The following is a 27,517-nucleotide window of genomic DNA, read 5'->3' as shown; positions in this document are numbered from 1 at the left end:
CACAAAAAGCAAAGTGCAAAAGAATATATACTCACTTTATGGAAAGAAAAATGGAAAATAAGAAAATACACATGCATCTACTTGTTTTTGCAAAAAGAAACAAAGGATAAACCAGAAATTTGTAAAATGGATTGTGTACAATACAAGGAGGGCAGAGTGGGACGGAAGGGGTAATGGAGGGACTGACGCTTTTCTGAGTATACTGTTTGGATTGTTTTTGACTTTTAATGTTCTCAAATAATTAGATGAAGTGGGGGGAGTAGAATTAATTCAAGTTACATTTAAACATAGTACTTTGACTATATACCCTCACTTCAAAAAAAAAAAAAAAAAGGAGAAGAAGAAATAATAAAAGAAATGCAGGGGTGCCCTGGTGGCTCAGTCGGTTAAGTGTCCGACTTCAGCTCAGGTCATGATCTCGCGGTTCATGAGTTTGAGCCCGTGTCAGGCTCTGCGCTGACAGCTCGGGGCCTGGCGCCTGCTTCCGATTCTGTGTCTCCCTCTCTCTCTGCCCCTCCCCTGCTGTGTTCTCTCTCTCTCTCTCTCTGAAAAATAAATAAGTAAACTTAAAAAAAAAAAAGAGATGCAAAATATTGAACTCTTTTGAGTAGGTGTGATCTTTTTTTTTTTTTTACATTTATTTTTGAGAAACAGAGTGAGACAAAGCGTGAGCGGGGGAGGAGCAGAGAGAGAAGGAGACACAGAATCTGAAGCAGGCTCCAGGCTCCTAGCAAGCGGTCAGCACAGAGCCCGATGTGGGGCTCGAACCCACAAACTGTGAGATCACAACCTGAGCCGAAGTCGGACGCTCAACCGACTGAGCCACCCAGGTGCCCCTAGTAGGTGTGATTTTCATAATGATTTATAAGGATAGCAATTATGAAACTATTTTGTGACTTTTTAAGAAAGACATTAAAAAATATTTTTTTCTATTTTAGAGAGAGAGAGCACGAGTGGGAGAGAGGGGCAGAGGGAAAGAGAATCTCAAGTGGGCGCCACGCTGCTGAGCACAGAACCTGATGCGGGGCTTGATCCCACGATCCTGGGATTATGACCTCCGCCAAAATGAAGAGTCAGACACCCAACTGAGCCCCCCACCACCAAAAATTTTTTAAAGTAGTGTCTACACCCAACATGGGGCTCGAACTCATGACCCTGAGATCAAGGGTCATCTGCTGTGCTGAGCCAGCCAGGCGCCCCTATTTTGTGTGATTTTGAATTGATAGCATTGGGAGCCAGGGTTCCCGATGTGGAAATAGGGAGATATAAATAGAGATTTTTTATTTAGAGAAGTCAAGGAAGAATCTTGTGGAGTTGCATCAACGCAAACTTAGGTGTGTGCATATGTGTGTGTATATGCATGTATGTATCCACGTGGATGCATACACGTATACAAATGTTCTTGTGCTTGCATGTATGTCTCTGTCAACTTCCTCACATCGTCCACCAAGATGCCTAGAACCCCAGGACACTTAATAGCAATGAGCCATCTAGCACTCAGATTTCGACTTCTAAATATTATTTCCCACTAAAATGGTGAGGGCTTCTTGGAGAAATGGTTGATTACAGGGCTAGAGAAGGGAATATACGAAATAAGCATGGGAGGTCTTGTACCGGAAAGAGAGGAAAGGCTAAGATAAATGATGCAAAAAAGACATGAGAGCCAGCTTGAAGGACGCCCATTGTTCAAATCTGGGAGAATGTGAACATGGCAGTAATAAGATCAGTGATGGGTGGTAAATCTAGTAGGAGGAGCTGGGCTTGGCGAAGCACAGGGGTTTTGATCTCAAAATCTGTCTCCACACACCACTTAACTACTGATCCTCTTGTAATTAATAACTATATAGTAAGTAATTGGGCAACCTTAATTAAGTGATCAAAGTAGGTACCCCCAATGTATCGATCCATGATTACATTAAAATCTAAACAGACCTACCACTCCTATTAAAGGGAAAAAAATAATCAGAATGGAGATCCCCTCCAGCTATGTGTTTATGAGACATACCACAAATATAGGAATACAGAAGAGTTCCAGGAAGAAGGGTAGAAATATATATATTTCTACATGCAGACTACTGGTATGGCTCTGCTAATGTCAGACCAAGTGAGCTAAGGCAGTTAAGCACTCCTTAGACATTAAGTGGAGCATTTCACAATGTTAAAGAGGTTTGTCCACCATTAAGTAATAGCAATTCTAAATCTTAATGTATCCAATAGCTTTGCTTCAAGACATATAAAGCAAATTAATGGGACTAAGCCAAGAAATATGCAAATCCATAATCACAATGGGAGGTTCTAACACCTTTCTCAACAACTGACCAGAAATAAGAAATAATAAAGAAATAAGTAATTATATAAGTATATATAAGTATATAAAAAATAAAAATTAAATTTGGCCTAATTAATAAATATTAGAGCAGTGCACCCAATCATGACATAATAGATCTCCTATTTAAGTGGATAGATAGTCTGTCACCAGCAGGTTTGGTTATTTTTGCCAACTGTTGGCTTGAATGCCTGGATAATTTTTGAGTGGAACTTCCACGTCGTACAGTCCTCTTGGAACGTATGGTGGATCAGTTTCTTCAAGTGGTAGCGAAAAAGGAAAGTTAGCTTGCCAGGCATCATGGCTCATGCTCTCATTCCGTTTCTCTCCCTGGGAGGAGTTGGCTGACTATAGCTCACTGAATATTATTTAATCAGATGACCCTTACCTCCACCACGGAATCCAATGTGACAGGCCTTTATGATACACTCGTTCTAAGCGTCCATTGGGAACTTGAAGATGAAAAAGAAATAGCCCTGTCCTCAGGAAGTTGACAGCACAGGGAGAAGGGTAGAAACGTGTGTAATTGACCAGCATTCAGGGTGGTAAGTGCCAGGAGAAACAGGTGGAAAGGGTGTTATGAGAATAAAGAACATGAAAAAAAGATGTCTGCCTCAAGAAAACCAGACTCGTGAGACCTCTTGGCCTTCATTAGTGTCTTCATCAGGGATCATTTGGTTATAAAGAATGGACACTCACATAAGGTCAAGTCAAAGAAATGGTGTATTGGAAAGGTAGTGGGTGCTTCACGGAACCCAAGAACAGTGAGGGAGGCCAGCCTCAGAAGGGGATGTGAGTAGGTGCTGGGAGTGTGCAACTCCTCTGGGGCGGGGGGGTGGGTAGGGAACGACACATGGCTTCTTCTCACTACTTCTTTGTGTCTGCTTCTCGCATTCAGCAGGCTGGCTTTGTTTGCTTTGGCATGCACACAGCTGCTCCAGTCTTGTGATTTGGTAATGCACGTTGCCACCAGAGAGTGATCAGGGTCCTTAAGTCTTATGCCAAAGGCCAAAAGAAGAATCTGGCTAAGATTCTTTGGGGAAGACAGCTGTGGGCAGGGATCATGAATGTGGTCTCTTGCCTATTAGGCAGAGGCTGAGGGGACAAACTCTTTGGGAAGGAGATACGGGCCATGCAGGCAACACACACTTGCTACAGACGGGCAGACCCTGGGTTTGCAGGGTCTCCGTAGGGCTGTTACAGTCATGACAGTGGGAGAAAAATTACTTATTTTCATAGCTTCTACCTTGAGCTTGTCAAGATAAATCTGTGGGCGAATAAAGGCTACATGCATGGCATCTCTGTCAATTTTAGCTGAGATTACCAGTGTTCATATGGATTCCATGAAGGATGGGATTACCAATAAAATGATACATGCAAAGTACCAAGGATGGTGCTAGACCTGTAACAGGAACTTGAAAATGGACGTTCATTTCCAGCATCAATTCCCACCTTCTCTCTTCCCAATAATACTCTGGTTTTCCTAGCCATGTGAGTTACGTGGGGTTGGCCTCACATTCAACTCCAGAGGGAGAAATTGGCCTAAATTGTCAACATAACTCATCCCGTGGTCTTAGTGATTGGCTGTAAGGTGGACACATGAAGGAGGTCACGTCAGAAAGATTCTCTGAGCCCTTTGAGTTACCTGGGAAGTATGCTCTCTCCCCTCTGAACCTGGACCATGGAGCATATAGACCTTGAGAGCAGCTGGCAGCTATTCTAGAAACAGGAACAAGTCTGTGAGAATGGAGGGAGTATGTTAATACTCACTGAAGCAGAGCAGTGAACTGGGCAGAGACACACACACGTCCTGGACACACTATTGATTAAGCATCTCACCTTTCTTCTTCTTTTAATTTTGAGAGAGTGAGAGAGAAGGGAAAAAGGGCAGGGGGAGAGAGAGAGAGGGAGAGAGAATCCTAAGCTGACGCCACGCTCAGTTCAGGGCCCGATGTGGGCTGGGATCACGACGTGAGCCAAAATCAAGAGTCAAAGAAGCAATTTATTGGAAAGGTAACAGGGGTACTTGATGGAACCAACTGACTGAGCCACCCAGCGCCCCGACATCTCAAATTTAACATGCAAATCCATAACACTTGATTCCTGTTCCTGTAAAAAGGCCTGCTCCTCCTCCATATGTTAGGTCAGGATAAGCAAGGTTGAAGTACAATAACAGTCTTGAATCTCAGTTACTTAAAACAGAGGTTAATGTTTAAATTGCATGTTGAATGCAAGTTAGCAGGAAGTTCTCTGTTCCACGTCACCCTTCCTCCAGGACCCAGGCTGATGGAGAAGCAGGCACCATCTGGGAGAGAAAGAATCTTGAGGATTTTGAGCCATTCTGACCAGAAGTGACACATCCCATTGGCCAGAACTAGTCATAAGTTCACATTCAACCGGAAAGAGGAAGGAAGAGAGAACCAGAAATACTTGTTGAACACCAATAATGACTCCCAGGCCAATCCTCTCCATCTCAAGAAAAGGCACTACCATCATATACCCAGTTACCCAAGTTAAAACAAATCGAGGTGTTACCCTTGATCTCACTTTCCCTTATTCCCAGTGTATAACCCTCTAGCCAGTTCTATCAACCCTGGTTCTCTTCCTTCTTCGCCCCTACCATTCTGCTCCCCAAACCATAACCTTTTACTTGGATGACTGAGAGACCCTTAATGCAATCTTACCCTCTGCCCACCCAAGTCTGATTTCCACACAGCATCTGTGGTAGGCTGAATCTGTCCCCGTCCCCAATCTCCACTTCCGAATCTCCAGAACCTGTGACTCTGTCATGTTACTTGGGAGAAGGGTCTTAGCAGATGTGACAAAAGTTACAAACCTTGAGATGAGGAGATCACCCCGTCTTTGTTGGTGGGTCCAATCTAATGCTACATGCCCTTAAAAGTGGAGAACTTCTCCCAGCTGTACTTAAAAAGATACAGCGGGGGGGGGGGGGGGTAAGAAGAGGTGCAGCAGGTGGGTACCCGATCCCTGTTGCTGGTCTGAGAGGTCGAGGGCTGTGTGCCAGGACCCCGGGAAGGCTTCTAGGAACTAAGGATGGTCCCCAGCTGAGAGACAGCAAAGAAACGAGAACCTTGGCTCCACAAACACCTAGAACTGAGTTCTGCCAGTGACCTGAATGAGGCTGGAAGTAGACTCATCCCCCCAGTCCTCAGAGCGGGGCTAGTTTTCCTCCTCATGAGACTCCGGGCAGAGACACAGCTGAGCCATGCTGACTTCTGGCTACGAGATGGAGAGACAATATATCTGTAATGTCTTAGCACAGGAGCTTTTGGTATTTGATATGGCAGCAATAGAAAATGAATGAATACAGCATCCACCGCCATGTTTTATGAAACATAAATAATGCCACTACTCTGCTCAAAACCCTCCAGTGTTGTTCTATCACATTTGGAGTAAAATTCAACCTATTTACTGAGGCACATGTGGTCTGACTTCTGCGTACTTCGACTCCTCTCTCCCTTCCCCATATTCTTATTTCTGACCCTTAATTGCACCAAGCTCCTTCCACTTACTTGCAACCCTTCTCCCCTCGGGTTTTAGCATGGCGACCTCCTTCTTGCCAGTCAGCTTAGAGCCCAAAGGTCGGGAAGCCTTTCTGAGCACTTAGAACCAAGTAACCACTGAGTTACACTCTGTCACAGTGCCTTATTTTAATTCTCTTCAAACATTTGGCGTTTTCTTATGTGTTCGTCTGTTGTCTGTATCCTCCACTAAAACTTGAGTTCAATGAGCCTATGGACCTTGTCTGTCTTGTACACTGATGTGTTCCCAGGGCCTAGAGGTCTCAATAAATATCGCGTGAATGAATTCAGTCAGTCGGACATTAGATTAAGTCTTACCTGAAGGCCTAAAAAAATAGTGAAACATGCTAATAAATCCTTTTATGATTTTAACCAATTTGAGTTAGGTATTCTGGAACTCCCAACGTGAAAATTCCTAATTGGCACATCCTTTCTTTTTCTCTTAGAGGAGTTTTTAGAACTCTGTCAAAATACGTCATCATAACATTTGTATTCAATATAATGACAGAAATTTTAAAATTTGTGTTTATAGCCAGGGCCTTTCCTATCCTCCGGTCTCATCCTTCTGTAGAGTAGGTGCTCCGTAAGTTCTCCTGGAAGGAATCGCTGAGCTGAATGACACAGGGAGGGTTGTGTTTGTGATGTTTGTCATTCACCAGGCTCTTACAGATACTCAGATTCTGAAACATATTGTATTAAAGACACAAAAATACTGCCCACAAAGACAGAGCAAAATAATTGGACGGTAGGTCCCCTGATAATGGTCTTAACTATTTGTCCTACACCATTAATTATCAATAATCCCAAAGTACTTCTCTAGCCAGAGGGAATCTACTGTGAGATCAGGTGTTGTAAAAAAATAATTAACAGCAGTGAATGCTAAATGAGCACAACTTATGTAAATAATCTTAATAGCAATGATAAGAGAGATAATTGTTTACAGGTGTCATTTCCTGGGGAAGAAAATCCGCCTTTTCTCACAGGAGGAAATGCTAATAGTTTCATTAAATGTATGAGCCCTAATTAGCACACTGCTGCTCTAATTACTGTGCCAGCCCTGAAATCACGTTATTTTATTCTTTCTCTTCTCTAAAACAGATCAGATGCTTCTACGTTCTTTATCTGTGTATCTTGGCAGGGCTTTGACATTTATCTTCAACAATGATAACGTCTCTTCCAAAACCAGTCAACAGCCTTAGTCTTTGTCCATGGCTCCCCCGCCCACCCCCCACCCCCCCATATACACACGCACAGAGACACAGACACATCTCTCTTTGTGATGTAAATACATACCTGAAAGATTACTAAGAAGTTGGTTTCCTGACAAACTGTTCTTGTTAATCTTCTAAGCCTGTAAAGGGTTTTATTTATTTTTTAATATCTTTTCTATAGCAAGAACAGTTCACATAAAATTACTAAGGGCCCTTTAGTATCTGTATGACTCATGTAAGTTTGCTCTTCAGACAGTTTTCCTTGACGTTCTAATTTTGATGATAAGGAGGACAATGATGATATCCTATGGCTCCCACTACTGTACTTACCACGGGCAAAGTATTGGGCCTAGTGTTTTAAGTGTTAGCTCATTCAATCCACTCATTGAACCCCATCTGTAGATTATTATTGCACTTGCATTTGCAAAAAAAAAAACTGGAGCTGAGTATAAGTAGCTTGCCCAAAGTCATATAGATCCATTCTCTTTCCTTCCCTTGTGAGACTTTGGTTACACTTCCAGGATAAAGTGACATGCTCTAATACAACTCATGCTCTTTCCATTTTCATCTTTTCCTCCCAGGCTTTGGTCTGCATATTTTCTTCTAACCTATTGTCCAGTTGATCAATTCTCTCTTCGGCTGCATCTAATTTGCTATTACTGATTAACTTATTACTTTTTTCAAAGTTTATTTGAGAGAGAGTGCACATGCAAAAGTGTGGGAGGGGCAGAGAGAGAGAGAGGGAGAGACAGAGAATCCCAAGCAGGCTCAGCTCTGTCAGTGCAGGGTCCCATGCGGGGCTTGAACTCATGAACCAGCTCATGATCTGAGCCAAAGTCAGATGCTTCACTCACTGAGCCACCCAGATGCCCCAATTTATTATGCTTTTCAGTTTTAGTATTTCCATTTTGTTCTTTTTTCATGGTTTTCAGTTCACCTCAATTCTCTTGTCATTTAATTTCTTAAATATAGTAAGCGTAGTTATTTTACAGTCTGTGCTTTAATCTCCAATATCTGATTAGACTGTGGCTGTTTCTATTTCAATTCTGTTTGTGTTGTTTTTTTATTCCTGTTTTTTTATAATGTTTTTTAATGTTTATTTTTGGGAGAGAGAGAGTGCTAGTGGGGGAGGGGCAGAGAGAAAGGGGGACAGATGACCGGAGCAGTCTCTGTGCTGACAACAGGGAGCCTGATGTGGGGCTCGAATTCATAAACCATGAGATCATGACCTGAGCCGAAATCAGACAGTATCTGCAAAGCACATATTCCTTGTTGTTTTTGACTGAGTGCTATATATTATATATTTGGAAACGTAGAGATAACTTGAGGTGATTAGCTTATCACCCTTCAAGGCTGTCTTACATTTGCTTTTGACAGGCAGGATAACAGCTTCTATTCCTAGGGTGAGGTATAGCCTTTCTGGTGTGTCAGTTCACTGGCTGGAGAGGTTCACCATAATCTCTCCACACTGGTTGGACCACAATTCTAATGTTTCCTCAGCACCGTGGAACCTCTGAAACCTCTGTTCAGCTTCTCTGCTAAGCCACACATGTGAAGGTTAGGAATTACCAGAGGACCTAAAGGGAACGTCTCAGATTTTTTTTTTTTTTCCTGCAACTCCCTCCTCCCTGGTGCCCTGCTCCTCCAACTCCTACCAAATCCCACCAAATCCCAGCCATTTTAGCTGTGAACTCCAGTCCACTTGCCACTCTCTGCTTGAGCTCCACTTCCTTGTGCCATGGCTTGAAAGACTCCGAGGAAGAAAGCCAGGGTGAGATTGGCACTCTCCTGTGTGCCTCCCTTCTCTTAAAGTTTGTAGTCCTGGGTTAGGTGCTATCAAATGCTCAGTTTTGGCTAGACCCTAGTTTTTTTAACTTTCTGGTAGGCAGCATCCTAAGATGGCCCCCAACATCCCCCCCCCCTCCCCCCGGTAACATGCTCTATATAATCTCCTCCCCTTGAAGAGGAGTGGGTCCTGTGAATATGATGGATGTCATTCTCGTGATTATGTTACACTGTATGGCAAAAATGAAGGGAGTTTGCTGATGATGTAATTCAGGTCCCAAGTCCGTTGATTTTGAGTTAATAAAAGTGGGGATTATCCTGGGGGTGTGATTTACTCAAGTGAAAGGCCTCAGAGGAAACCAGCCATGTGTAAACTGAATGAAGAGGAGTGGCCTCCAGGCGCTCCCGGCCTCCTGCCACCACCGTAATTCAGGTAATTCTGCTACCGATTCATTTTTTGCCACAGAATTGCAGACATTATTTCATATAATTCTTTTACAATTCTGATTCTGGGATTGTATCTTCTTACACATTTTTTTTTTTTTTAATGTGTATTTACTTTTGAGAGAGCAAGAGCTGGGGAGGGGCAGAGAGAGAGGGAGGGAGAGAATCTCAAGCAGGCTCTGTGCTGTCAGCACAGGGCCTGATGTGGGGTTCGATCTCATGGACCGTATGAACCTTGAGATCATGACCTGAGCTGGAACCCAAGCGTCACTTAACTGAGCCACCCAGGCGCCCCTCCTTTCACATTCTTAAATCATATATTTTTTATCTTTCTTTTAAAAAAATTTTTTTTCAACGTTTTTTATTTTATTTTTGGGACAGAGAGAGACAGAGCATGAACGGGGGAGGGGCAGAGAGAGAGGGAGACACAGAATCGGAAACAGGCTCCAGGCTCTGAGCCATCAGCCCAGAGCCCGACGCGGGGCTCGAACTCACGGACCGCGAGATCGTGACCTGGCTGAAGTGGGACGCTTAACCGACTGTGCCACCCAGGCGCCCCTCACATTCTTAAATCATATATTTTTTATCTTTCTTAATCAGATTTACCAGGTGTTTATTAGTCTTTTCAATCTGTGAATATTTGAGTATAGGCCCACCTCATTTTATTGAGCTTGCTTTATTGTACTTTGCAGATACTTTTTTTTTTTTTTTTTTTTAACAAATTGAAGGTTTGTGGCAACCCTGCTTTGGGCAATTCTATTGGCACCATTTTTCCAACAGCATTAGCTCACTTTGTGTCTCTGTGTCACGTTGATAATTCTTGCAATATTTAAAACTTTTCATTGTATTTATGATGATCTGTGATCAATGATTAGGACTTGATGAAAGTTCAGATCGCACTGCTTTCTTAGACATAATACTGTTGCACATTTAGTAGACTACAGTATGATGTAAACTTAACATTTATATGCAGTAGGAAACCAAAAAATTTATTTGACTTGCTTTATTGCAATGTTCACTTTATTGTGGTGGTCTGGACCCCAACCCAGAGTATCTCCAAGGTATGGCTGTATATATTCTAAAAGATAAGGACTTTAAGAAAATAACAATGTCCATTTCACACCTAAAAATATATAATAATTCTTCAATATCATCACTGTTCGAAGGGTTTTACTAGAGTTGGGGGGACAAGGACAGAGCCAAATTCAAGATGCAATCCTCTCAGATGACTCTGTGCTGTAAGGGTGTGGCTTTCAATCAGTAAGAAATACATTTTATATGGCACCTCAGTACAATAATGCTTTCACGTATAACAAAACAACTACTGGGGCTCCTGGGTGGCTCAGTCGGTTAAGCGTCCGACTTCAGCTCGGGTCATGACCTCGCGGTTCATGGGTTCAAGCCCCAGACTGGGCTCTGTGCTGACAGCTCAGGGCCTGGAGCCTGCTTTGTAGTCTGTGTCTCCCTCTCTCTCTGCTCCTCCCCCGCTCGCACTTTGTCTCTCTCTCAAAAATATATAAACATTAAGAAAATTAAAAAAACAAATTACTTCACAAAGCAATCCTTACACTTCCCACATGGACTGCGCCTTCCCCTTCTCCTCTCCCTTTCTTTTCTTTCTCTCAATCTTCTGATGCTGGTTGCAACCCACTAAGCTGATTTCACATTACACTATGGTTTACTATCTGCACTTTGAAAAACAATCCTATAAAGCAAATGGCTAAGTATTAAATCAGATGAAAAGGTTTGAGATGAGTTTCAGATACCGCTTTTGAAAGAAGAGGCAAGAGAAACAGCATTTCGACTGCTGCGTGCCTGGTGTCACGTGCCAAAACATTACACTTGCTCCGTTCACTCGGATCCTGAGTCTCTCACTTATCTATACCCGTTTGTAGCGCTTCCGGTGCTAGAGGCCATTCCCACGGGGTGTACTCAATAGCTTAAGAGCTTAAGAGCTTTCTAAGAGTCAGCACAGCATATTTGAGGCCCCACTGACGGTTTCTTCTATTTGGAAGTGTACTGGCCTATTTCTGTTTGGAATTTCAGTATCTGCTCTGGACAATGTAACAGTCAAGCACATTGGTTATCTATAAACTCTGACCAAAATGGACTACCACCAATCTTCCCGAATTACTAAAGATTGACAATTTAATCAAGAAGTACACGTGATTCAAAAATGAAAACAGCATTTATCTCTTTGAGGATAAATTCTGCTGACAGCAGCCTTCTCTTTAGAAATCTAAACTATAACCCTGAGGTTCAAGTAAAACAAGGAAGCAGCTATGAAACCAAATTCCACGAAAAAATAAACTCCTTCCACATTAGCAAGTCCAGTCGAGACCCTGCCACATCCCTCCAGTGACTAGACTCCGTTTAGCATATATTTAATACACTTCAATAAGCTGGTTCCTTGGTTTCTGACCTTCAAAGAAAGGAAAAACACTCATCTTGTGTATTTTAAAAGAGCTTTATTTAGTATATAATCTCCGTACAACTCGGTACAACAAATTATAAAGGCTCTTTGTAAGATTTTACCCTTAGGATGTTAAATACAGAAAATCAATTGCCACAACACAGCAAGCCACTCTCATCTTAAAAGCTTTTTTCCATCAGCAGATAAGCACTCTCTTCTAGGCCAAAAGGTTGTCATATATAAAGCCTTTGGGAGAATACTAACCAACATACGTGATCTGAGAACATTTTAATATCTTCCTAACAATCCCAAGGTTTGAATGAAATTTAAAAAAATGGAATATTTCTATGTTAACTCAGGGAGGTTTTGGCCAAAGATGAGCTAAGACTGGTACATCTTAAACTAAGTTCATATGGAATCAGAATAAACATTTTTAGTTAATCATGAAGTAAAGATGCAGACCGGATGAAATATTACGCATGTCTTTGCCATCTGGCGGCACCTGCCCCAAACACACACACACACACACACACACACACACACGCACACACGTACATCTGGTTGACCTCACAGAGTTCAAGAAAATCATCTTTAAGTGGACAACAAATGGCCTAGATAAACACCTAATTATGCTTCTGGCTAATATATCTGAAATTAATCCCTATTTTTTAAGTCTGTAATAAAAGTGACTGTAACCTTTAGAATCTCTGTTAGCCACTGTGATCAGGATCAGTCATTTAATGAAGTAAGTAGATTTATGCAGGGAATCGTCATTTTAAATGTGTAACTGTCCACTCATTTACTAACCTTCTGCTGGGAGGCCAAGGCCTTTCCTTTGCAATAGGGGTTCAATGACTGCAGTTCTATTCTTGAATACGTCACACCAATAACATGATTTGGGTACATTTTAACACCTTCTGATCAGTCTAGATATTTTTAAAGGTGGAATAAGTACTTAAATCGATAAAGCAATCTAAGCTTAGAAATGCCCCTGAATTTTACGTTTTCCCAATATTTTATAGTTTTTCCAACCACGCCTAATGTATTCAAAAGCAATTTTGACTAGCAACTCAACCTTTATCAAATCTTACCAAAGCATTCAAGTTAAATTTCACAGAAATAACCCTTTCTTTTCCACACCCGTATCTCCTAGGTTTGTGTTGAACTGTGTACTCACAGTAGGAAGTAGAACTTGCAGAGAAGCTGCGTACGGGCACAGAGCTCACGGGACGGAGCACATGCCGTGGGCGGACGCTGGGCAGCAGCCTGGGCAGTCAGCTTACGGGAGGGATGGAGGCCGTCGGGGAGTCCGGTGAGTCTCGTTAAGCAGAGGATGATTAAGAGCACTTATTGTACATAGACGTTCTTCCGAATGCTAACTCCGAAGCAAGATCAAGTGGTTATTCTACCCATGAAAACCAGCCACAGTATGAGGCTATTACCAACTATTAACAGAGCCACTGAGATCTGCATGGCGGGGAGCGAGGACGGCCCCAGGTGACGTGCTTTGGCCTGGTGGAGAGCCAGGAGTCAGTCACTTTTCCTCTTTCCTCCCGTGGACTCCAACGAGAAGGTCATAAAAGAGACAACTGATGAGCACTAAGAAGATTTAACATGATTTGTTGGCAGATTTGGTCATCAGGACATAAAAATGTCAACTCTACAAGGTCACAGTGTCTTGGAAAGAGCATATGTATGGATTCTGTCTTGCAAGACCTTTTTTTTTTTTTTTTGGCACTTTATTTTTTTCACAGAAGACTGAACGCTATGTTTTGGCAACAATGGCACGTAGACTGTGAGAAAAAGATTACTGTGTGCCATCACGGCGGTGAGGAGAAGCATAAAAATTGAAGTACATGTTTCTTATACTGAAACTGCACATACCCAAATGCTTAGATGAACGCATATAGAAACATTTAAAATAAAACTGAAACATATCTGGAAGGTAACAGAGGACTTTAAAAACAAAACTACATAGTCTAACATGTACCTTACATGTGCTTCGTTTCAATTAAGAGTAAGGCACTCGCTGAAGGATGTACTGACCCATGCTGTCAGCCACACCGGGCATGCATCATTACTGGCTTAATTAAAGTTTTAGTACTGATTAAAGTGTTTTATTATTGTATTATCCTAAACTGCAGTGGTCTCCAACCTTATTAAGGGATACAGGAAAGACATAATTCAGGAGTTTCAGCTGCATAATTTAGTAACCCAGCCAGTGTCATTTTTTTTATTTAAATAAGTTTTGATTAAAAAAGCTGAGTATCCTTGAGTCCAACACGACAGTGTAAAATTTCTTTTTGAATACTGTTTAATAATAGTAACTGAATAGAACATCATTTAAACATGCGATAGATCTATCTTGATGCCGAGGGTAATTTACTTCAATACAACTGCAAGGAGAAACCTTTAAATCATTTCCAACTGGCAAGTACAGGGGAGAAAGTTAATTTCATTAGCCATCTTGATTTAATTAAACACACAATATGCTTTTATCAGCAACTTTTACATGTCCCCATCATTAGAAATTAATTATAAAAGCAATTATCAAAAAATTTTTGAACAGGTATACATAATCTCTTTGTTGTTTACAAATAAGCATGACTTAGAGGCACTTGGTTACCTTTGAGTAAGAAAAAGAATCACACTACCTGGGCCCTCACAGCAAGATTGGAGACCACAAATCAAATTTGGTATGAAAATGCTCTCTGCCAAAAATATTGTATTAGTGAATTAGTTAAGATATAACCTTTTAAAAATATTCAGACTTTGCAAGGTTCTAGGCTGTAAAAAATACAAAGGCTAAAAACAAAAAGTTTACAAAATTTTGCAAACCCAGTAAATTTAAATGAGTAAGAAATGAAGAAAAATTTTCTTACTTGCAGGATAGGTTAAGTAGTATCAATAGGTTTTAAAATAACACTAAACAGTAACAAATTCTGCTTGGCTACGTAACATTTTTGCTCCTTTAAGGACTTACAGTAAGGAATTTGCCACACTTTTCTGTATCCGGCATTAAAACATGCACCCACATGCGCATACAGACACAGACAGACACACACAGACAGGATGCATACGCTGAAGTGCGAAACATTACATTTCAGACACGGCACAACACAAGGTTTTAGGTATATATACAAAGACCTAACGTGATTAAAAAAAAAATATTAAAAGCATGACAGTCGGAAAACATTATAAAAGTTTTTAGGTGAAACAGGGCGATCAAGGGCTTTTAAAAAACCACCAGGTGTTCTTTGCTAGGGAAACAACATTAAAGAATTGCGTTATGCATCCCCTTGATTCAATTCAACCGTAGCTGTCTGAAGTCAATCAGCTCAGTCAGATCCTGAAGAGCCTCTTGATTTCCAACAAGAGGGGTGTCTGTCCAGGCTCCCGTGGAACACTTCCTGTTCTCCCCCACCAGCAAAACTTCCAGACCACTCTTAGAAAGTGGAGAATGTTTAGGCTACAGAACATTAATGAAACAAGATAAAAAAGACTGAAGCTTGTGTGAGATACTTCCCAGGACGGTAACGCTTGTGTAAACATCCCTACAACTTACTTATATCACAGCTTTGTGGTACAGGCTACCTAACGACAGATGAAATGTTACCTGTTGAGTTTCATTAGGATGGAGTTTCACGTATCAAAAATAGAGATTGACCGAAGAGCTCGGCTACTTGTTTCTAGAGAGCTTGTAAACATGGAACGTTTTGTTCTGGAACACTCTGGTGAAGTATGCCGTGTAGGGCGGCAGGTTTCTCTTTATCTCTTCGCAGAAGCGAGGGTGGCCTGCGAGTTTCAAATCAGGATCGTTCTCTCCTGGGCCATCCATCATCTAAAGTCAAAACAAAACCGAATACAATTTGGGAAAACAATAATTATATTTACAAGAGAAGAAGGAACAGGTGACGGGCTTCTTTGAGAGTGGTACGTTAGGTGAGCGTAAATCGTCCAATTTCAATGTCAGTGGCTGCTTAAAGACGATCTGGCCCACCTCTTTCCCCTGCGGAAGTGTAAACCACAGCTGGAGAGGGGAGTTCTGCCACACGATCATCCCCTCTAATGGCAAAGCCAGAAGCAGAACTTGGGTCCCCTTGTTCTTAGGAATGTAACACGCTGTGGCTCTCACAAGAATAAAATACTGAGAAGAATGACTATGACCAGAGGAAATCCTCCAACTCAGTAGGTGGCCTCATTAGAAAAAGTTACACACAAATCAAGATTTAAATGCGCGTCTTTGGTCTTTACCTCCTGTGAATTCAAGATGGTTAGGGACAGTTACTTTCCTCCGGCAAAAACTGAAGCTCATGTTTGTCCCCGCCACCCCCCGCCAAACTTTACCGAGGCATAGCTGACAGACAAAACTGTATATATTTATGATGATCTGATACACATGGACATGGTCAAATGATCACCACCATCAAGTTAATTAAAACATCCATGTTCCGGGGCGCCTGGGCGGCTTGGTCGGTTAAGCGTCCGACTTCGGCTCAGGTCATGATCTCACGGGCCGTGAGTTCGAGCCCCGTGTTGGGCTCTGTGCTGACAACTCAGAGCCTGGAGCCTGTTTCAGATTCTGTGTCTCCCTCTCTCTCTGCCCCTCCCCTGTTCATACTCTGCCTCTCTCTGTCTCAAAAATAAATAAACGTTTAAAAAAAAATTTAAAAAAAAACATCCATGTTCCTTAAAGGAACAAACCTGCAGTTACAAGGTGAATGAGTTCTGAGGCCCGACTGTACAGCATGGGGAGAACAGTCAATAATACCACAGACTTGAGATTTGCTGAGAGGAGACTTAAGTGTCCTGAATCTCAAAATCTGCACAGTCAAGTTTTTCTCCCCCCACTTGTTTCTTAAATATCTATCAGCTTTTATACCAAATAATTACAGCACCTCTACAGGGTGAAAAGCTTCTGCTTGTGCTAATCTGAGGCCTGGCATAGGTCCGAGAACATTTTTCTCAGAAGGCTGGAGGGAGCTATAGCTTGTTCTTCTGCTCTGGAAGACTTGGCCGCAGAAAGCCATCTTGGTGGCATGGTGCCAGTGGGCAAAGGGGACGCTGGCGGGAGTGGTGCCTGGAAGGGGAGATGGGGGCCCTGCTGTCACGGTCATACTCACGTGCCAGCCAAAACAATGCTCTGGGGCAGTGGTGTTAAGAGGCTGAGGTTCTGCTTTTAACGGCAAAACCTTTAAAAATGGGTTTTAAAAGTTTTTTTTTTTTTCAATGTTTATTTATTTTTGGGACAGAGAGAGACAGAGCATGAACGGGGGAGGGGCAGAGAGACAGGGAGACACAGAATCGGAAACAGGCTCCAGGCTCCGAGCCATCAGCCCAGAGCCTGACACGGGGCTCGAACTCACGGACCGAGAGATCGTGACCTGGCTGAAGTCGGACGCTTAACCGACTGCGCCACCCAGGCGCCCCTAAAAATGAGTTTTATACATAGCCTCGTGATACAAATCAGCTAAAGACAGAGTTGTTCTATTTAATGTGAAGTTGGGGTCTGAACCCCCCTATCTGTCCCCTGGCCCGGCCCGCACGGCTGTCACTGATGTGCCAGAGCCGGGAATTGTGTGGGATGCTGTGAAGATGGTGAACTGATTCCCGACATCATTCTCTAACGTACAGAGAGTGAGACTGGACCCCCCCCCAACACTGCAGGAGCCCCGCACGGGGCGAGGGGACACGCTTACGTGCCCATTGGCGATGTCCAGCAGGTCCCGCAGCCGGCAGCCCCGCTGGTGTCTTCGCTCGTAGCAGATGCTGTCTTCCAGGATGACATAGTCAGCGCCGAAGGACCTCAGGAGGGCGTGCACGTCCTCTGGAGACCTCTTTGCGTAGATCTGATAAACCTGCAAAACGAGATGAAAGTGGAATAGCGAAAAATACCACTCAACTGCCAGGAAGTTAGTGGACGAGTATCTAATAAGGTAACGTCCCACAGGGGTTATGGCTAAGATCCAACACCCAGCTCCCCCACCCCTTCCCGTGCAGGCCACTCACTCATCCGCAGTCCTGGGGTGTGTGGGGGAAATTTCCAAAAGAATGCAAGTCACAATCACTCAGCTTTGGGAAGAAGAGAGTGAGTCATGCTGAATACACTGGGCTTTAGACACCAAATAGATACGGATTTAGAATGTATTGTTGGGAGCTATGTATCCGTAGATGCCCGTTCTAAGGATGCTTCCCTGAGGTAAATAAACACTGGAGTAAAGAAGACACAATCTCTACGTTTAAAAAGGGGTTCTTTGCACGAAAAGGTCCATCAGGCATGACGGTACAGCTTGGGGGCACCTCTACTTGTAAGGATCCTCAGCTTCTGACCATGGCGGTTGGAGAAAAGCACCGCCATAGGGTCCTCGGTGCTAGGCTGCCCCCGGCTTGACCAGGAGACCCCGTGCTTCGCTCTCACGCTTCCTGGAGCACGAACAACCTGCAGCACCAGTGGCAGTTCAGTGGGAGGCGCCTCCTCCCTGTTCATCACCAGCGTCACATACCTTAAGTGACTGCAGTGTGTGTGTGTGTGTGTGTGTGTGTGTGTGTGCGCGCGCATGTGTGTGCATGGGGGCGGGGGGATGGACAGGGGTGCCGACTCCTTCCCTGCACAATGATGTCTAATGATGCCTTTCTGACCAAAGAGACTGGGCCCTGAGGGCCAGCGTGCCTGTACTGATAGGTGAAATGCCAGGAGGTGGTCTCCTTCTGTGACTTGAAGCCAAAGGCCATCCTCGCTGTAGTTTAGCAGTGGCCTCACACCAAAGCCATTCCCAGGATTTGAAGGTCATGACTGAAGAAGGGCACCAGGACCTTAAGGATGTGTTTGGTTAGAGCACAAAACTCAGTCCCTAGACAAGGGCTGGATATCGGAGAGGGTGGTGCGAGGAGGAGCCCCCGTGTGCCTGACGTGTCCCTTCTGCACCTTCTGCCAAGTCTGAGCCGCACCAGCCACCTCCCGCCTGGACTCTGGTTCTGTGGAGCCGGTGCCCTCCCTGCTTCCTCCAGCTAACCTGGGGTGATCTCAGGTACTTGCACCAACTGAAAAATCCCCATTTTAGTAGGAATCTAGGTTCAGATGATTCTCATAAAAAACAGGAGACTTAGTAAAAAATCATTTGCTTTTAGGCTAGTTAAATCTCCTGCCAAAACAAGACTTTTCAGCAACTTTTCAGCCGCTAAGATTATGAAGTGACTGACATAAAACATTAAAAAGTTTGAGCCCACTGCTGGAGAGGACTGGGGGAAAGGGGTACCTCTCTGCACTGCTGACTGGAATGTATGTGGTATAATCTGTACAGAGGGCAACTTAGGACTATCTGTCTAGCTCAATTACAAATGCCCGTACTTTCTGTCCCACAAGTTCATCTCTAAGAATCTGATGTACAAACACTTGTATTTGTGCACAGTGATACGCATACAAGTTTACCATTTGGAACATTGTTTACATCATTACAAAAGACAGGGAAACAACCTAAATGGTTAAATAAAATATGCTATGTCTGCATAACAAAATTTTTGTAGATTCAAAAATACAACGCTGTCAATAACAGATATGGGGGGGGGGGGGCGCCAGGTGGCTCATTCAGTTGAGCATCCAACTCTCAATTTCGGCTCAGGTTATGATCTCGTGGTCGTGACATCAAGTTCTGTGCTGGGTTCTGCACTTAAGATTCTGTCTTTCCCTCTGCCCCTCTCTCCCACTCACGCTCACTCTCTAAAATATAAAATTAAAAAAAAAAGGAAGTGACTAGTTAAAAAAAATAACTGATATGGAACGAGCTGCGAAGTATATGAAATGCCAAAGAAACCAAGATTTAGTATGTTCTTTTGTAAAAGAGGGGGAAAGAATGTGAATACAGTGTGTGTACATTTGTATATGCACAAAATGCCTGTGGAAAGATACACAACGAAGCATTTGTCTCCTGTGAGGGGAGACAGTAGCTGGGAGAGGGTGAGATGTAGACTTTTCACTAAGTTCCCCTTTATTTTGAAATTTGAACTATGTAGCTATATTACCAACTAATACACACACACACACACACACACACACACAATGGTCCATAAAATAAGTTACTAGCGTGTCTCTACTCCTTTTCTTTCCCTAATTCAAAAGCTCTGAGGGTTTTGTTCTTAAATGCTCTTTTCTGTACATCTCAAGCCGTTTCTCTTATTATTTTAATCCAGAGGAATACATATGTTGCCTTTAATGGATGTGGGGGGCAGGGCAGACTCAGGAGACACAGGCCTGTGGCCTTCAGGTCCGACTGCCCCTGACAACATACACACGACAGCAAGCCACTGCTGGCCCCCCAGAAGCGATGAGCCCTCACCGCTTTGGTCCGCTCTCTCAGGCTGTTGTCTTCGTAGTGCGGGTGGTTGGTTAAGGTCCTTCCTGTGCACAGCTTAACTCCGGCCAGCAACTGCATGCTCCCGGCAAACACGGCCTTTCTTGGGGTGTTGGAGCTAGAAGATTCAGAGTCTGAATTAACTCCACCGCTAAGATTTCCTCAAAGACAACAAGAAAACAACATCATGTTCCCAGAATCACCCAGCTGTGTCAGGAAGGGCTGAGACTTTGGGAAAAACACAGGAGGCTGTTTGACATTTGCCTTCAAACTGTTTCATGAAACTTCTCCTGTCTGTTTTTGACAATGGTTGGGAAACTTCTAATTTACTGTTTTGATGGGTTTACCCTTATAATGAATGGGCTTAGGATGTGGGCATCTCCTGGCTCTAAGCCTTCTGGGCTAAATCCCATAATCCTCTCCCTCTCTTGCTCCAGAGGGTCAGATTCTGACAAAAAAGAACTTACAAGACTGTCATCCTGTTCTGTATTAAACTTAACTAAAGGGCTGCCTAGAGTAAAACAAATTATAAAGCCAGAACTGCAGCTAATCACGAGTCAATTCCAACGGTTTTCATTTGAAACAAGAAAAAAGATCACAGATATTATGATAAATAGCTTTCCAGAAAAAAAAAAAAAAACAGAATCAGTAGAAACAAAAGAACACAGAAGATTTTGAAAAGGCAAATAATTTATTACTCAGTATGGGGACGTACACTGTTTCTGATGTGGAAACACAAGCATTTCCATACTCTTCTCCTTGGCCCTGATTATGAAAGTCTGAGGAATCTGGAGGAATACGGGCACTCTCGTATCATTAAATCATGACCCTGCTAAGTGCCACCAAGCTGCGATTCCCTGCCTCCCTGTGGGGTGTGACGGACACTGACGGAGGATCAAGGAAAGAGTCCCTGATTCCAGTGAACTCATTTTTCCTTTTCCCCCTGAAAGAAAAGAATCTTAGTGGTTGATTTTAATTCCCTTCCATTTTTTGGAGTGCCTTGCAAATCAACGAGGTGTCAGTTCCCCGGGGACGACCCCGAGCGCCTGTGTGCAGACTGCTCAGCACACTGCTTCCTGCGGGGGCCACTGGGGGCCCCGCGAGCCCTGCCTGTGCTAAGAAAAGAGCAGCCTGGGCTTGCCAGGGGGAGGTAAAGGACGCAGATAGTTTCGAGAAGTCTCACTGAAATTATTAAAACTCGAAATACTCTAGAGAAAGAGCAGGCTGTTGTTCTCCTTGCGTTTTGGGAGATCAGGGCAGAAACTTACCCTGGTGCTAAGTTTCTAAGAGAAGCCGCCATCACATGCGGATGTTCTATTTCCTTCAGTGCAATGCTAAGACCAGAGTGTGAACGCCATCTGACAAAGGCCTTACGTACATCCTACAGTTCAAGTTGTAACGCTCACAAGTTACTTGAAGAACTCAGATTTTCTACCAATGACCCTCTCACTTGGATTTCAATGGGCTTTCTCAAGTGACAAGATGTGGACAGAAGGACGATGGGCAACAGGAACGACGTGTGACCTGCATCCTCCCTTATGGACGCCAGAGGCTAGAGTGTGGACTAGCACAGAACCAGGTTTTCAGTGAGCCTGACTGCTGGGTGGATGGTCATCGTTCCAACAAGCAGACCCAAGAGTGCAAGAACAAAGGAATGTTTGCCCCGTCCCCTTGAGCTGGCAATTTACAGGGAACTCTTGACTTCTGTCCCATGTGGTGGGTGGGACAGGCGGGTTTCAATGACAACATGTGAAGGTGTAGCATTCCTTAGCGGGAGATTCTACAAATATTTAGTTTAATTCAACTGACACTTACTAAGCACTTAGTCTGGGCCGCCTACCCTGAGCCACCCTCATCACCACGCGCCAGACTTGCAAAAGAGTCCCTAATGGAAACACACCATAAGAGACTCCTAACAATGGGGAATAAACCGAGGGGTGCTCGAGAACAAACCGAGGGAGGTGGCTGGGGGACGGGCTACATGGGTGATGGACATCAAGGAGGGCACTTGTGATGAGCACTGGGTGTTGTGAGTGATGAATCACTGAATTCTACTCCTGAAACCAATACCGATACGGATTTAAATGAAAATTTAAAAAGAAAAAGGGCATCTGGATGGCTCAGTGGGCTAAATGTCCAACTCTTGGTTTTAGGTCAGGCCATGCTCTCAGTTTGGGAGTTCAAGCCCCACATCACCTGCTTGGGATTCTCTCTCTCTTTCTCTCCCTCAAAATAAATAAATAAACTTAAAAAAAAAAAAAACAAGAAAAAAAAAAGAAAAAGAAAAAAATGGAAAACTTAAAAAAAAAGAATTGCTAAAGAGTAAGTCTGGACAAATATTAATTAAAGAAAAGTGTCATCGTTTTCAAGCCAGTCTTCTTTTCTTTTGTATACTCTTAACTGGCTTAAACCATCCCACCGCAATAAATAATATAATCATGTCCCATATTAAATAATGCCCAAAAGTGGCTGTCTCTGGGGCCTCTGAACTGAAGATATGAAGTCTGGTCTCCACGTCTGGCAGAGGTGAGGGCTAGCTGTGGGTGAGCTGTCCTGGTTTACATGGTCTTACTGCCTAAAGAGTGCCCAACTGGTCTTTGTACACAGATGACAAATCCGGCAGCTGAGCTGATAACATCCATCCAGATCTCAAGACTGTCTTAACATCCCCGTTTCGAATTAGAACAGGAGCCAGCGTCAGGGAGATGCACAGAGCTGTTTCTAGTATATATTTTATAACTGTGGCAGACACAGATGACTGATCTAGGACTGATCTCTTATCTATTCATGGCTAATGACCCAGGTTTCATCTCCCTTCCTAGACTATAATCATACTACTTGGATGAATTACATAGTTCTCAAAGGTTTAAAATGTCCAAAGTCCTGAACTGCTTGCTGGGAAGCTACAAAGCTATTCTTTATTCAGTCAAAATCTATTGCTGAGGGCCTACTGTGTGCTGGGCTGGCAAACGTGGTATGATGGTAACCTGGCTTCAAGAAGCCTTCTAGCTAATAAGCTAATAGCGCCAGACTCAGCTCCCACTATAGGCAGACACTTCCATATAAACCAGTCATTAGTCTAGCACATATTTACTAGTGCTTTCTGTGGGCCTTGAGCGATCCTGGGAATGAAACACATCAGACTTGGCTCACCCTGGCAAATCCCGCCTCTCCCCACTGGGTGCTCAGGGAGCACTGGAGCGCCCCGCCCCCACAGCGGTGCAGCCACGTGCCGCAGGACTGCTCAGAGGCACGGAGAGAAAAATGAACTAAACCACATTCTTCTGTGATGCGTGTGTGTTTTTTTTAAACGTTTATTTATTTTTGAGACAGCATGAACGGGGGAGGGTCAGAGAGAGAGGGAGACACAGAATCGGAAACAGGCTCCAGGCTCCGAGCTGTCAGCACAGAGCCCGACGCAGGGCTTGAACTCACGAACCACGAGATCATGACCTGAGCCGAAGTTGGACGCTTAACTGATCGAGCCACCCAGGTGCCCCTTCTGTGATGTGTTTTAATGTTTGGCCTCATTAGCAAAGAGAAAGTTGAAAAGTAAAGGAATCTGTCTCAGCCGCTGGCACAACAATCCTGTGGCCTGTTAGCAGTCTTTCCTTGGTTTTACTTTATTTTTTTTAAACTTTAAAAATTTGTTTATTATTGAGAAACAGAGAGAGACAGAGCATGAACATGGGAGGGGCAAAGAGAAGGGGAGACAGAATCTGAAGCAAGCTCTAAGCTCTGAGCCGTCAGCACAGACCCCGACGTGGGGCTTAAACTCACAAACTGCAAGATCACTACCTGAGCCAAAGTTGGACGCTCAACCGGCTGAGCCACCCAGGCACCCCCTTGGTTTTACTTTAAAGCAGCAAATACAAGTACCCCAACGCCTATAAAATAAACTAGAAGTAATACTTCCTTGAAAACCAGGGACTTCCGAGCATAGCAGAGACGATGTTTATTCTCTTTCTTCTAGTGACTTGGTTTCATAAGCTAGCCCCATTGCAAACCTGGGACATTTCACATTTTAAAGATTCAAGTTTACCCATAAAGCCAATGCAAAGCAAAACAAACAAGCAAAGTGGAACAAAAGGAAAAGCAATCACACGTTTTCTGAACTTTAAAAACCTAGCTAGCTTCACCGTGGTTTATATTTTCTGTGGTGAACTCAGCAGGCAAAGGGAAAAGGCATTTTTTTGTCCTTAACTTAAAATATGCAGTATGACAGGTGTAATGCTGGGTATTCTGCCTTCACAGATACTTCTGCTGACACAGTCTGTGGTCTGTGTCTAAAACAGCTAATGTGCTTTTAACCATTGAATGACACTTCTCTATTATAGAAAAACAAAGCAATTTTTACCAATGTTTGAACAAATGATGTATAAAATGAAAGGATAATTTGTTTTTATAGCCCTCTGCCAAGCTCTATAGCGGGCTGCCCAACCTGCAAACAATTTATTCTGCAAGAAATGTCACTAAATAATGACAAGGACTCACAGGTCAAACGGATTTACATTACATAATTTAAATGTCATTCCAGGAAGACCTGATGGCATTTTGAACAAATAATCTCATTTACTTTTGAAGCTCTAAGCTTCAACAAGTTAATTACTGTTGAACTAATGGGTAAACTGAGCATTATAATATAATGTGCGAACATTTGCTTTATCTACCCCTCAAAAATTTATAGAATTATGCAAATACCACAAAATGATTCATTAAATATAAAAGAGGCTTATAGGCATTTAAGGTCTCAACTTAACCTTCATCATACTTAAGATACACAGTAATTCTTTCTGCTTTGATAAAATGCTAAGGAAGTGTGGTCCATTTTCTCAGTCCCATTGAGAATATATTGCACATGCAGGCTTCATCACTGAAAAGGGACTACCGTTAGTGAAAAATCTTCTAAAGCCCCGTGGTTAAAATGTCACATCTCAGAATATTCAAATCTGCGGGAGTGTCTTCATTGCACAACGTCAAAGAAGAATTTCAGGAACAAGAATGAAACACTTATGGGTCACAAAGGAACGAGGTCTGAAGCACCACTGCCGTGGCGTTTGGCCTCGTGGAAGTAAAAGTGCTTCCTAGTCACACACACGGCACAGCAAGTACCACCTGGGTCTTGCTGAAAGAGCTGCCAGAGACTAAAATCAATCAATCAATCAATCAATCAATCAATCAATCGTGTTTTTAATCTCTGCGTTTGGGAGACCCTCAATCTGCTGGGAAGCGAGCATGCGGCAGTGAGCGCTGTGCAGAGGGCAGGCGGCCAGGGGAGCACACAGGCCGGCCCCGAGGAAGGATCGGGGTATAAGCGGCCTCCTGGTTCTCCCAGGGAAGATTCTGGGGCTGACTTCAACACAATGTCCTCGCTGATTAACGAGGGATCGACTCTCAAAGTTCTATTAGTTTTCTACTTACAGTGAAATCTTGAAGGAACTAAAGATAGGACATTTCTATTACTAATATAAAAAAGTTTTCAGTTGAAACCTGATAAGGCTCTAAAAACCTTAAACTGGATTCAATAGTAAGAATATGGAAAAAAGGCATGAAGACAGCAGTGCTGAGATGAGACTCAACTCTAGCGGAGAGGTGGTGAGAGTGGGCGGCCACGTGATGTCCTATGTGTCGTTGGTGCTCAATAAGTATCTGTTAAATCCTATCAGTAAGTACAAGTTCAGATATAACTTTACGCATTAAGGTGTTAAACAGACTCTCAGAAACCGAATCCCTTCAGAACGGCCCCTCTCCTATTAATATGTGGTGTCCTAAAGCCATGCCCTTTATCTTCCCTGGAGGCTGTCTGGTTGGCCAATAAAGGGTCATAACCGAGCCCTCCAGGAGAGGAGGAAATAACTAACTCCTGCTGAGGTGATGGAATCTTTCGATTCATCCTCCAAGCCCGAGAAGCCCAAGTGAATACTCGGCCAGCCCTGATCTCCAAACGGAGGCCCAGTGTCCCAGAGCACAACGGTGATGCGTAAGGCAGGCGTGCGGTTTGCCCCAGCATCAAGTATACAGAACAGAGACCGGGACGTGCTGGGTAGGCTTCTTCTCAACACTTCACAGAGGAGGGGCCCTGTACCATCACGGAGGGTCACTTGAGGTGTCCCCGAGGGTTCCTGTAGGTCACGACTTCTCATCCCGACTCGTCCCGCAGCCGTCCTGTGACGGAAGCTACATCCCGCCCCGTACACGCTGCCATGACCTCCCTGACGAAAGACAGACATGGTGCCACTGTGCCGGCTGTCCGAGAACAGCAGCAGACGACGTGGGAAGAAGGGGGCCGAGTCCCCGCCGGAGCTCTGCCGGCTGCCCTCAGACAACTTCAGACCGACTCCCAGGGACAGTCCATGCCATCCTTCGGCCACAGCCTGCTTCCAGCACAGCTCAGACCTGCTAGTATCCGGGCACAGGTGACTCATCAGAGTAGTAAAATGGAAGCGGAAGGTCATATGTTACGTTTCAGAAACAGAAGAAATCAAGGCGAGTTCAAAGAATATGAAGTGTGTTTTCCCTTGTGTTTGGAACCGAAGGCTACAGACCAGAGCTGATTTCAATGTTGATTTAAACAAATACATTTTGCGTCTAACTAGACCCAATTTTGGCATATATTCATCATCACTTAAGCTTATTTCACAAACATGCCCAGCAGCTATTTTTACAAAAACAATAATTAAGATTTGAAGAATTTTAAGGGAAAACGAGCAAGATTAGATCACAATGGGGCCAATATTTTGGAACAATACAAAGCTTTCCAGTTGCTGAGGATTTTTTAAAAAGTAGAAAGAACGTGTTTCCATACAGGGAGAGGACCATGTTAGTAAGAGGACGATAAAGTAAGGAACAAAGATCGCTTTCGCAAAGGAGAGAAGTAACAGACTAACGGACTGTCTTCTTTGCACTCGGAATATAACCTCTCATCTGCCATCTCTCAGAAGCAGAAATGTCACTGTAAGTAATCTTGCCTGAGGACAAGCACGGAGACACAGGCACTGTAGTAAGCGCAGTAGCCCGACACTGCCACGGACCGCCTGGCCTCTGCCAGGACACGTTCTTACCGAGGCTCCATTCATTCCCCAGGGACCGGGGAGCGGAAGCGGGCTGCTCACAGGAATGACCGAGGCAGGCCCGCCAGCTTCAGGGCTCTACCAGGAGGGGGCGCCCTGCGCTCTTCCGATCAATAGTGTGACTTTGAAACCAGAACACCACCAGCCTCACCTTCACAGGTACGTGCCATAAATTTCCGGGTGACTATAGTTAATGCAAAAGTAATTAGCTTTTCTTTACACGAATAACCCTCTTTTCCCATACACAATAAATACGGAAGGAATTATTTACTCTATAATCGTCTGCCGTGATTTAAAGTTAAATAAATAAATAAAGACAAAGCACTGCTTACTAATCTCAGCACTGGAAGTACATGAAAAATTATATTCACTGCATCT

General features: G+C 43.7%; 1 protein-coding gene and 1 long non-coding RNA gene across 6 annotated transcripts in view; one reads left to right on the top strand and one right to left on the bottom strand.

The window, feature by feature from the left end:
• LOC125152472 (uncharacterized) overlaps nucleotides 1-13,004 on the top strand; it is a 32,997-nt gene extending 19,993 nt beyond the window's left edge. The window contains exon 3 of the long non-coding RNA XR_007147211.1: nucleotides 12,875-13,004. This is a non-coding gene — a long non-coding RNA (uncharacterized LOC125152472). The remainder of the gene's footprint in view (nucleotides 1-12,874) is intronic.
• DPY19L3 (dpy-19 like C-mannosyltransferase 3) overlaps nucleotides 11,757-27,517 on the bottom strand; it is a 78,020-nt gene continuing 62,259 nt past the window's right edge. For all 5 annotated transcript variants that reach the window (XM_047834412.1, XM_047834411.1, XM_047834413.1 and 2 more), the window contains 3 exons: nucleotides 20,055-20,187; nucleotides 17,421-17,579; nucleotides 11,757-15,562 (listed from right to left, as the gene is read on the bottom strand). In XM_047834412.1, coding sequence (XP_047690368.1) covers nucleotides 15,401-15,562; nucleotides 17,421-17,579; nucleotides 20,055-20,187 — 454 coding nt within the window. In that variant the 3' untranslated portion in view covers nucleotides 11,757-15,400. The remainder of the gene's footprint in view (nucleotides 15,563-17,420; nucleotides 17,580-20,054; nucleotides 20,188-27,517) is intronic.

This window comes from Prionailurus viverrinus, chromosome E2 (assembly GCF_022837055.1).
Source record: "Prionailurus viverrinus isolate Anna chromosome E2, UM_Priviv_1.0, whole genome shotgun sequence".
NCBI classification, from domain to species: domain Eukaryota; kingdom Metazoa; phylum Chordata; class Mammalia; order Carnivora; family Felidae; genus Prionailurus; species Prionailurus viverrinus.
The sequence above is the reverse complement of the archived record's forward strand: the minus strand, read 5'-3'. Positions and strand labels throughout refer to the sequence as shown.